This window comes from Salmo trutta, chromosome 2 (genome assembly GCF_901001165.1).
Source record: "Salmo trutta chromosome 2, fSalTru1.1, whole genome shotgun sequence".
NCBI lineage: Eukaryota > Metazoa > Chordata > Actinopteri > Salmoniformes > Salmonidae > Salmo > Salmo trutta.
In genome coordinates, this window is record NC_042958.1 from 42,836,296 (window position 1) to 42,848,995 (window position 12,700).

Below are 12,700 nucleotides of genomic sequence, written 5' to 3' on the forward strand. Positions count from 1 at the left end.
TCTGTAACTGCCTTGTAAATATCACTTTATTTCTCCCTGTAACTGCCTACTAAACATGACTTTATTTATCCCTGTAACTACATGGTAAACATTTCTTACATTTATTTCTCCCTGTAACTACCTGGTCAACCTTTATTTGCTTTACTTTTTCCCTGTAACTGCCTACTAAACATGACTTTATTTACCCCTGTAACTGCCTGGTAAACATTACTTTATTTCTCCCTGTAACTACCTGGTAAACACAATTACATTTCTCCCTGTAACTACCTGGTAAACATTACTTTACTGTGTCATCCAGGTGATCAGAGATGCTTTATGACTTGTTATAAGCATGTACTGTATGTCCTCATTATTTGTGTATATACCTGTATTTTTAATTGAACCTTTATTTAACTTGGCAAGTCAGTTACATACACATTCTTATTTACAATGACAGCCTAGGAACAACCTTGTTCAGCGGCAAATCAACAGATTTTTAGCTTGTCAGCTCAGGGATTCAATCTAGCAACCTTTCGGTTACTGGCCCAATGCTCTAACCGTTACGCTACCTGCCGTCCCAAGGAATATAATAAACTCAGCAAAAAAAGAAACGTCACTTTTTCAGAACCCTGTCTTTCAAAGATAATTCATAAAAATCCAAATAACTTCACAGATCCTCATTGTAAAGGGTTTGAACACTGTTTCCCATGCTTGTTCAGTGAACCATAAACAATTAATGAACATGCACCTTAATGAACATGCACCTTTGGAACGGTCGTTAAGACACTAACAGCTTACAGACGGTAGGCAATTAAGGTCACAGTTATGAAAACTTAGGACACTAAAGAGGCCTTTCTACTGACTCTGAAAAACGCCAAAAGAAAGATGCCCAGGGTCCCTGCTCATCTGCATGAATGTGCCTTAGGCATGCTGCAAGGAGGCATGAGGACTACAGATGTGGCCAGGGCAATAAATTGCAATGTCCATACTGTGAGACGCCTAAGACAGTGATACAGGGAGAAAGGACAGACAGCTGATCATCCTCGCAGTAGAAGACCACGTGTAACAACACCTGCAGAGGATTGGTACATCTGAGCATCACACCTGCGGGACAGGTACAGGATGGCAACAACAACTGCCCGAGTTACACCAAGAAAGCACAATCCCTCCATCAGTGCTCAGACTGTCCGCAATAGGCTGAGAGAGGCTGGACTGACGGCTTGTAGGCCTGTTGTAAGGCAGGTCCTCATCAGACATCATTGGCAACAACGTCGCCTATGGGCACAAATCCACCGTCGCTGGACAAGACAGGACTGGCAAAAAGAGCTCTTCACTGATGAGTCGTGGTATTTTCTCACCAGGGGTGATGGTCGGATTCGCATTTATTGTTGAAGGAATGAGCGTTACACCAAGGCCTGTACTCTGGGATCGATTTGGAGGTGGAGGGTCCGTCATGGTCTGGGGCGGTGTGTCACAGCATCATCGGACTGAGCTTGTTGTCATTCCAGGCAATCTCAACGCTGTGCATTACAGGGAAGGTACCCTTCCTGCAGGCTCATCCTGACATGACCCTCCAGCATGACAATGCCAACAGCCATACTGCTCGTTCTGTGCATGATTTCCTGCAAAACAGGAATGTCAGTGTTCTGCCATGGCCAGCGAAGAGCCCGGATCTCAATCCCATTGAGCACGTCTGGGACCTGTTGGATCGGAGGGTGAGAGCTAGGGCCATTCCTCCCAGAAATGTCCAGGAACTTGCAGGTGCCTTGGTGGAAGAGTGGAGTAACATCTCACAGCAAGAACTAGCAAATCTGGCACAGTCCATGAGGAGTAGATGCACTGCAGTACTTAATGCAGCTGGTGGCCACACCAGATACTGAGTGTTACTTTGTTAAGGGACACATTATTCAATTTCTGTTAGTCACATGTCTGTGGAACTTGTTCAGTTTATGTATCAGTTGTTGAATCTTTCTATGTTCATACAAATATTTACACATGTTAAGTTTGCTGAAAATAAATGCAGTTGACAGTGAGAGGACGTTTCTTTTTTTGCTGAGTTTATGTAATCTTTACCTTACAGGCGATCAGAGGTTCGTCTTCTGGATAAGATGAAACTGAACTGTCAAGTGTTTAAAGAAGAAATCTCTCTGGTGCACCTCAATCGACAGGTAGCCCATCTACAGCAAGCACTTCAGGACAGCCAAGACAAGGTACATTTACCTACTTTACCTGTTTGTTACTGTGTTAACCCAACCTTGAACCTACCTGGTTCACCTCAAGAGACAGCTAGCTCATCGACAGGCAGCACTGCAGGACAACCAAGTCAAGTTAGTCCTAACCCCTGACATCTAACCATAGCACACCACCAGTCTGCACTGCAGGACAACCAAGACAAGTTAGTCCTAACCCCTGACATCTAACCATAGCACACCACCCGTCTGCACTGCAGGACAACCAAGACAAGTTAGTCCTAACCCCTGACATCTAACCATAGCACACCGCCAGACTGCACTGCAGGACAACCAAGATAAGGTATAGGCGAAAGAAACGTAGAACACTTGAAGAATTAGTTTCTAGATAGCATTTTATTTTCTAAGAGTGGAAGTCCACTAAATTCCACCATTCAACGCCCTGCCTCTCGACCCCACCTTCTCTGCCCCACCCTCCCCCTTCCCCTCCGTCTCAACCCTCACCCAACGTCCCCCTTTCCCCCCGACAACCCCCCGACTAGGGCGTATGAATGCCTCGGAGCGTTGGCTGCCATTTAGCAGGTTGGGGTCGTAGGTGAAACTCTAAGGCCTCTCCACAGACATGAGAGCCAGACAGGATACCTCCACAGAAACACAGCACAAGCCCCTTGAAAAACAGAGCATAATATATCCCATAATGCTCTGCGTCACCCTCTTACTCTGGCTCTGGTTTCCCTTTCTTTAGCTGGCCTAACCCTAACCATTTGATTAGCTGGCCTAACCCTAACCATTTATTTAGCTGGCCTAACCCTAACCCTAACCATTTCATTAGCTGGCCTAACCCTAACCATTTATTTAGCTGGCCTAACCCTAACCCTAACCATTTCATTAGCTGGCCTAACCCTAACCATTTATTTAGCTGGCCTAGACATTTTCATTTTTTTCAATTTCAGTGTGTTTGTCTAGATGAGCCAGGGTAAATCCCTTGATAGCTAGACAGGAGACATTCCAGAAGTCTAGATGAGCCGTGGTAAATCCCTTGGTAGCTAGACAGGAGACAGGAGACACCCCCCCTCATTAATCTATACACAATACCCCACAATGACAAAGCATAAACAGATTTGTGTAACTGTTTATGCAAATGTATAATTAAATATGTAAAAAACATCACATTAACCTCTACGGGATGGGTTTCCCTAAATTGGGACGGTTGTTGCTAACATACGCTAATGTGACTAGAATGACGTTGTATACAACAGCCAACTTTCCTAGACATAGACAGGTCTTATATGGGCAGAAAACTTAAATTATTCTTAATCTAACTGCGGTGTCCAATTAACAGTAGCTTTTACAGTGAAAAAATACCATTCTATTCTTTGAGGAGAGTGCACAACAACAAACTTTTGTCACGGCAACTCGTTTGATACATTCACCTCTGAAGGTAAATAACGTACTTACATTCAGTAATCTTGCTCTGATTTGTCATCCTGGGTGTCCCAGAGATAAAATGTAGCATTGTTTTGTTTGATATAATCCATTTTTATGTTCAAATGTAGGAACTGGTGTCTACAGTTTTACCCCACTGCTGTTTCTGGCGCCAAACCCACATAGCCCATTCATCTATATGTGTGAAAGTTAATGTATAATTTAATGATCGATCATGTATGACACTCCTGGGAGTGTGTAAACATACATTTTTTATTACCATATCATTTTTGTATGTTCTCTATAGTTATGTACTTAAATGTATCAAATGTCAAATTCGGCACATTGGACAAACTCCTGGCAGACTTGATACAAAATATTGTGCTGTGATGTAATTCTTCACTGGATCAGTCTGAAACTTTGCACACACACTGATGCCACCTGGTGGCCAAAATCTAAATTACACCTAGACTCCTATCTGAAAGTAAATAAAAATAAAACGCATGCATTTGTTTGTATTATCTTTTAACATATCTAATGTGTTATATTCTCCTACATTAATTTCACATTTCCACAAACTTCAAAGTGTTTCCTTTCAAATAGTATCAAGAATATACATATGCTTGCTTCAGGTCCTGAACTAAAGGCAGTTAGATTTGGGTATGTCATTTTAGGCTGAAATTGAAAAATGGGTACGATCCTTATTAAGAGGTTTTAAAATAAGTACTCAAACCTTTACTCAGTACTTTGTTGGGTATGACGCTACAAGCTTGGCACACCTGTATTTGGGGAGTTTCTCCCATTCTTCTCTGCCAATTCTTTCAAGCTCTGTCAGGTTAGAAGGGAAGCGTCTCCAGAGATGTTAGATATGTTTAAAGTCTGGCCTTAAACTGGGCCACTCAAGGATATTCTGAGACTTGTCCTGAAGCCTCTTCTGAATTGTCTTGGCTGTGTGCTTAGGTTTGATGTCCTTTTGGAAGGTAAATCTTCACCCCAGTTTGAGGTCCTGAGCGCTCTGGAGCAGGTTTTTATTAAGGATCTCTTTGTTCTTTGCTATGTTGATCTTTCCCCCGATCCTGACTAGTCTCCCATTTCCTGCTGCTGAAAAACATCCCCACAGCACGATGCTGCCACCACCATTCTTCACCGTAGGGATGGTGCCTGGTTTCCTCCTTACTTGACACTTGGCATTCAGGCCAAATAGTTAAATATTGGTTTCATCAGACCAGAGAATCTTGTTTCTCATGGTCTGAGAGTCTTTAGGTGATGTTTGGCAAACTCCAAGCGGGATGTCATGTGCCTTTTACTGAGGAGTGGCTTCCGTCTGGCCACTCTACCATAAAGGCCTGATTGGTGGAGTGCAGCAGAGATGGTTGTCCTTCTGGAAGGTTCTCCCAGCTCAAAAGAGGAACTCTGGAGCTCTGTCAGAGTGACCATCGGGTTCTTGGTCACCTCCCTGACTAAGGCCCTTCTCCCCCGATTGCTCAGTTTGGCCGGGCGGCCAGCTCTAGGAAGAGTCTGGGTGGTTCCAAACTTCTCCCATTTAAGAATTATGGAGGCCACTATGTTCTTGGGGACCTTCAATGGTGCAGACATTTTTTGGTACCCATCCAAAGATTTGTGCCTCAATACAATCCTGTCTCGGAGCTCTACGGACAATTCCTTCAACCTCATGGCTTGGTTTTTTCTTTGACATGCACTGTCTACTGTGGTACCTTTTATAAACAGGTGTGTTCCTTTCCACATCATGTCCAATCAACTGAATTGACAACAGGTGGACTCCAGTCAAGTTGTAGAAACATCTCAAGGATGATTGATGGAAACAGGATGCACCTGATCTCAATTTGGAGTCTCAAAGCAAAAGGTCTGAATTCATATGCAAATAATGTATTTCTGTCTTTAAAAAAAATAAAGTTCCAAAAATATCTGAACCTGTTTTCGCTGTGTCATTATGGGGTATTGTGTGTAGTTTGATGAGGAACATTTTTTATTTAATCCATTTTAGAATAAGGCTGTAACGTATCAAAATGTGGAATAAGTTGTGGAAAAGGAGTATCTCTGTCTGTCTGTCTCTGTGTAGCCTGACTAACCTAATCTCAGACACCATACTCAGCTCTGTAGCCTGACTAACCTAATCTCAGACACCCTACTCAGCTCTGTAGCCTGACTAACCTAATCTCAGACACCCTACTCAGCTCTGTAGCCTGACTAACCTAACCTCAGACACCCTACTCAGCTCTGTAGCCTGACTAACCACAGGAAGGAGAGGTAGCACAGCTGTCCCACAATCAATCCAGGTTCAAAGAAATTAGATATTGGAGAGATGGAAATAGAGACAGAGGGAAGAGAGGGGGAAGGGAGGGTCATTCTTTCACCCCCTCCCTTATATTGCCTGTCTAAAGCTCAAATCACACAGATCTTTTCAAATAGTTTCCGGCATTTGTTGTTTCTTCCCTCCTTCCCTCGACTCTCCTTACATTTCGCCTACTTTCCGTCCGCTCTACCCCTGTAGCCTGACTTTCCTGCGCCTTCCTTCCACCCCCCTGGTACTCTCCAGTTGTATTGATCCAGATTGCTTCTTTCCACCCGCCTGGTACTCTCCAGTTGTATTGATCCAGATTGCTTCTTTCCACCCGCCTGGTACTCTCCAGTTGTATTGATCCAGATTGCTTCCTTCCACCCCCCTGGTACTCCAGTTGTATTGATCCAGATTGCTTCCTTCCACCCCCCTGGTACTCCAGTTGTATTGATCCAGATTGCTTCCTTCCACCCCCCCCCCCCAGTACTCTCCAGTTGTATTGATCCAGATTGCACCCCTTAGACTGGTACTCTCAAGTTGATGAAATAGTTCCTTATTGTCTGTTATCCACAGCCGCAGCCAGAGAGACAAGAGAGAGCTAATCAAACACACACACACACACACACACACACCTGAATCTATTAGTTCCCAGGCTGCCCCCCCACCCCCACCCCACCCTCCGGTCTGTGAACCTGACCCTGTCTCTGATTAGGTCATATGATAAACATTAGCTTGGCCGCTTTTCCCACCAACTCACCACCTAAAAAGGCTTTGCTGCTCTGAAAGAGACTAGGCCTTGGTATGGGCCCTAAAACCCCTGGGGCCACAGTAACATGACACAGGGCCTCTGTTCAAAGAGAGAGCCTTGTGTGTCCTTTCATAGCACTTCGTTAGCTGCTCCTCCACCAGGATAACAGAACATTAAAAAGAAAAAGACAAGAGAGAAGAAGGTTCTCTGACTCCTCTGGGGATGAGAGCTTTACACACCTAGTCCTCTCTCTCTCTCTCTCTCTCTGTCTTCTCCCTCTCTCTCTCCCTCCAATCTCTGTCCCTCCTCTCTCTCTCTCCCTCCTCTATCTCTCCCTCCTCTCTCTCCTCCTCCTCTCTCGCTCCTCCTCCTCTCTCGCTCCCTCCTCTCTCGCTCTCCCCCTCACCTCTCGCTCCCTCCTCTCTCGCTCTCCCCCTCACCTCTCTCTCTCTCCCCCTCTCCTCTCTCTCTCCCTCCTCTGTCCCTCTCTTTTCTCTCTCCTCTCGCTCCTCTCTTCCTCCTCTCTCTCTCCTCTCACCTCTCTCCTTCTCTCCCTCCTCTCTCTCCCCCTCTCTCCCCTTCTCTCCCTACCTCCTCTCTCTCTCTCTCTCCCTCCTCTGTCCCTCTCTTTTCTTTCTCCTCTCTCCCTCTCTCCTTCCTGTCCCTCCAGTGGCTTTTGTCACCAGCATCCCATTGTTGCTACGGTCACAGGCTCTCGGGTGTCACAGCTCTACACATCTGTGTGTGTGTGTGTGTGTGTGTGTGTGTGTGTGCTTACTTGAAGTTCCTTCTCTACAATGCAACAACAATAAGACATGATCAAAGATAAGAATAGAATACAAACATAAAGTAAATGACTCAGTAGAATAGAATAAACAGTTTAGCATCAGTATAAAACAGGAAGGCGCAGTTATAGTCTAATATCTACAAGTGTGTTGGGGAAGGGGGGAAAATGTGGTTTGTGTGTGTGTGTGTGAGAGAGAGGACAGAAGGGACAATGAGAAAGAGAGGACTGAAGGGACAATGAAAAAGAGAGGACTGAAGGGACAATGAGATAGAAGGGATTGAAGAATGTGTTTGTCATTCAAGACAGCAGACCATGAAATGAGGTTGTTCATTCATTCAACATTTTGATGCCCACATCTGATGTTTGTTTAGTCATGATGAAAGAGCCTTGTGTTTAGTCATGATGAAAGAGCCTTGTATTTAGTCGTTATGAAAGAGCCTTGTATTTAGTCGTGATGAAAGAGCCTTGTATTTAGTCATGATGAAAGAGCCTTGTATTTAGTCACGATGAAAGAGCCTTGTATTTAGTCACGATGAAAGAGCCTTGTATTTAGTCACGATGAAAGAGCCTTGTATTTAGTCATGATGAAAGAGCCTTGTATTTAGTTGTGATGAAAGAGCCTTGTATTTAGTCGTGATGAAAGAGCCTTGTATTTAGTCACGATGAAAGAGCCTTGTATTTAGTCATGGTGAAAGAGCCTTGTATTTAGTCACGATGAAAGAGCCTTGTATTTAGTCACGATGAAAGAGCCTTGTATTTAGTCATGATGAAAGTGAAACTACAGTATTTATTTAGTGGAAACAAAGAGCTATGAATGAATGAATGAATGAATGAATGAATGAATGAATGAATGAATGAATGAATGAAGGACATACAGTATATCTCAGAGTATTGCCCTGGCAACACAGGTCATTTACATTGATAATGAGAGGATTGTGTTACCTGCTAGCGTTGTCTGTTGTACACATTTGATGTATCACCAGAGATAAAAAGCTGTGGATAAAGATAGGAGGTTGTCTGTCATGTCAAAAAAATAGGCTTCCAGAAATGGGCTGCTGCTCTTCATTCAGAATCACCTTTATTCACCAAGTACATTTACACATACTGATAGTGATAGAGAACATACACAGAATGTTACCTGGTGATATGGTGCTGCTTGACAACATACCCAGAATGTTACCTGGTGATATGGTGCTGCTAGTGATAGACAACATACTCAGAATGTTACCTGGTGATATGGTGCTGTTAGTGATAGACAACATACTCAGGATGTTACCTGGTGATATGGTGCTGCTAGACAACATACCCAGAATGTTACCTGGTGATATGGTGCTGATAGACAACACACCCGGAATGTTACCTTGTGATATGGTGCTGATAGACGACACACCCAGAATGTTACCTGGTGATATGGTGCTGATAGACAACACACCCAGAATGTTACCTGGTGATATGGTGCTGATAGACAACACACCCAGAATGTTACCTGGTGATATGGTGCTGCTAGTGATGGACAACACACCCAGGATGTTACCTGGTGATATGGTGCTGATAGACAACACACCCAGAATGTTACCTGGTGATATGGTGCTGATAGACAACATACCCAGAATGTTACCTGGTGATATGGTGCTGCTAGTGATGGACAACACACCCAGAATGTTACCTGGTGATATGGTGCTGATAGACAACATACCCAGAATGTTACCTGGTGATATGGTGCTGCTAGACAACATACTCAGAATGTTACCTGGTGATATGGTGCTGCTAGTGATAGACAACACACCCAGAATGTGACCTGGTGATATGGTGCTGCTAGACAACATACCCAGAATGTTACCTGGTGATACGGTGCTGCTAGACAACATACTCAGAATGTTACCTGGTGATATGGTGCTGATAGACAACACACCCAGAATGTTACCTGGTGATATGGTGCTGATAGACAACATACCCAGAATGTTACCTGGTGATATGGTGCTGATAGACAACATACCCAGAATGTTACCTGGTGATATGGTGCTGCTAGACAACATACCCAGAATGTTACCTGGTGATATGGTGCTGATAGACAACACACCCAGAATGTTACCTGGTGATATGGTGCTGATAGACAACACACCCGGAATGTTACCTGGTGATATGGTGCTGATAGACAACATACCCAGAATGTTACCTTGTGATATGGTGCTGATAGACAACATACCCAGAATATTACCTGGTGATATGGTGCTGCTAGTGATGGACAACACACCCAGAATGTTACCTGGTGATATGGTGCTGATAGACAACATACCCAGAATGTTACCTGGTGATATGGTGCTGCTAGACAACATACTCAGAATGTTACCTGGTGATATGGTGCTGATAGACAACACACCCAGAATGTTACCTGGTGATATGGTGCTGATAGACAACATACCCAGAATGTTACCTGGTGATATGGTGCTGATAGACAACATACCCAGAATGTTACCTGGTGATATGGTGCTGCTAGACAACATACCCAGAATGTTACCTGGTGATATGGTGCTGATAGACAACACACCCAGAATGTTACCTGGTGATATGGTGCTGATAGACAACACACCCGGAATGTTACCTGGTGATATGGTGCTGATAGACAACATACCCAGAATGTTACCTTGTGATATGGTGCTGATAGACAACATACCCAGAATATTACCTGGTGATATGGTGCTGCTAGTGATGGACAACACACCCAGAATGTTACCTGGTGATATGGTGCTGATAGACAACATACCCAGAATATTACCTGGTGATATGGTGCTGCTAGTGATAGACAACATACTCAGAATGTTACCTGGTGATATGGTGCTGCTAGTGATAGACAACATACTCAGAATGTTACCTGATGATATGGTGCTGATAGACAACACACTCAGGATGTTACCTGGTGATATGGTGCTGATAGACAACATACCCAGAATGTTACCTTGTGATATGGTGCTGATAGACAACATACCCAGAATATTACCTGGTGATATGGTGCTGCTAGTGATGGACAACACACCCAGAATGTTACCTGGTGATATGGTGCTGATAGACAACACACACAGGATGTTACCTGGTGATATGGTGCTGATAGACAACACACCCGGAATGTTACCTTGTGTTATGGTGCTGATAGACAACATACCCAGAATGTTACCTGGTGATATGGTGCTGCTAGTGATAGACAACATACTCAGAATGTTACCTGATGATATGGTGCTGATAGACAACACACCCAGAATGTTACCTGGTGATATGGTGCTGATAGACAACACACCCGGAATGTTACCTGGTGATATGGTGCTGATAGACAACATACCCAGAATGTTACCTGGTGATATGGTGCTGCTAGACAACATACTCAGAATGTTACCTGGTGATATGGTGCTGCTAGTGATAGACAACACACCCAGAATGTTACCTGGTGATATGGTGCTGCTAGTGATAGACAACATTTAGAGACAGAATACAGACACCTGAGTTTACGTGCATCTGTCCGGCTGCCTGTCTGTCTTTCCGACCCATCTCCCTGTCCGCCTGTCTTTCCGCCTGTCTGTCCGCCCGTGTTCTGTATTTCCAGGAGAGATCCCTCCAGTCCCAGTCTCACCAGAGGAAGTGTTCTACCTTGGGCCAACTGGTCACTCCCCAGTGTCCAGCCATGCTACTGGTTGTCCAGGAGAGCCGTGGGGAAGATGGGCGGTATAGATTCACCTTCAAACTCTCAAAGGACAGAGGACTGGTGGTGATACAGGTGGACAACTCACATTCACCCCTTTGTCTGGAGGACAGGTACATTTTTATTTAATTTACCATTAATTTACCAGGTAAGTTGACTGAAAACACATTCTCGTTTACAACAACGACCTGGGGAATAGTTACAGGGGAGAGGAGGGGGGACGAATGAGCCAATTGTAAATACCCTGTATTATCCTGTACCGTACACTAACAGGTAAATATACTAAACAGGACACCGTAGAAGCCAACATAGCAATGGGATTGTACAGAGCAGGACACCTTAGATGCCAACATAGGGATGGATTGTACAGAGCAGGACACCATAGAAGCCAACATAGGGATGGATTGAACAGAGCAGGACACCGTAGAAGCAAACATAGGGATGGACTGTACAGAGCAGGACACCGTAGATGCCAACATAGGGATGGATTGTACAGAGCAGGACACCTTAGATGCCAACATAGGGATGGGATTGTACAGAGCAGGACACCTTAGATGCCAACATAGGGATGGGATTGTACAGAGCAGGACACCGTAGATGCCAACATAGGGATGGATTGTACAGAGCAGGACACCGTAGATGCCAACATAGGGATGGATTGTACAGAGCAGGACACTGTAGATGCCAACATAGGGATGGATTGTACAGAGCAGGACACCGTAGAAGCCAACATAGGGATGGATTGTACAGAGCAGGACACCGTAGATGCCAAAATAGGGATGGATTGTACAGAGCAGGACACCTTAGATGCCAACATAGGGATGGATTGTACAGAGCAGGACACCTTAGATGCCAACATAGGGATGGGATTGTACAGAGCAGGACACCGTAGATGCCAACATAGGGATGGATTGTACAGAGCAGGACACCGTAGATGCCAACATAGGGATGGATTGTACAGAGCAGGACACTGTAGATGCCAACATAGGGATGGATTGTACAGAGCAGGACACCGTAGAAGCCAAAATAGGGATGGATTGTACAGAGCAGGACACCGTAGATGCCAACATAGGGATGGACTGTATAGATCAGGACTCTTCAGCTCTGGTCCTGGAAGTGTTTTGGTCTCCAGGACCGGAGCTGAAGAGCCCCGGTATACAGTATTTGATACGCCAGGGTTAGAGTCAATGGGGTCAATTCCCTTTCAATTCTGTCAATACAAGAATTGAAGTGAAATTTCAATTCCAAATGAAATTGACCCCCAACCAACCCAGCTGTATCCCAAATCATGAAACACTTTTGTAATGTTGCAACTGAGCACCGCCATTATTGTAAAGACATGCACACTGTTTTGCTCTGTATTTAACAAGGCAGAGATCCACATCAGAGTTTCCAGTTTGGGAGCAGTGTTGGGAAGTGTTTGGCATCTCACATCTCATCTTCCTCCACTGCCTTACTTTCCCCTTCCTCCTCCCTGTAACTATGGAAACCCCTGACAGACAGGGCCCAAAACAGGAAACCAATGTAACGTAGAGCTGAACTATGGAATGTTTAAGCAGAGTGAAGGACAAGATAAAACAAG

General features: G+C 44.6%; 1 protein-coding gene across 1 annotated transcript in view; it reads left to right on the forward strand.

Moving 5' to 3' along the window:
- Nucleotides 1-12,700, forward strand: part of LOC115155567 (uncharacterized) — a 76,372-nt gene that overhangs the window by 59,858 nt on the left and 3,814 nt on the right. Inside the window, exons 12-13 of the mRNA XM_029702286.1 lie at nucleotides 2,060-2,189; nucleotides 11,023-11,231. Coding sequence (XP_029558146.1) covers nucleotides 2,060-2,189; nucleotides 11,023-11,231 — 339 coding nt within the window. The remainder of the gene's footprint in view (nucleotides 1-2,059; nucleotides 2,190-11,022; nucleotides 11,232-12,700) is intronic.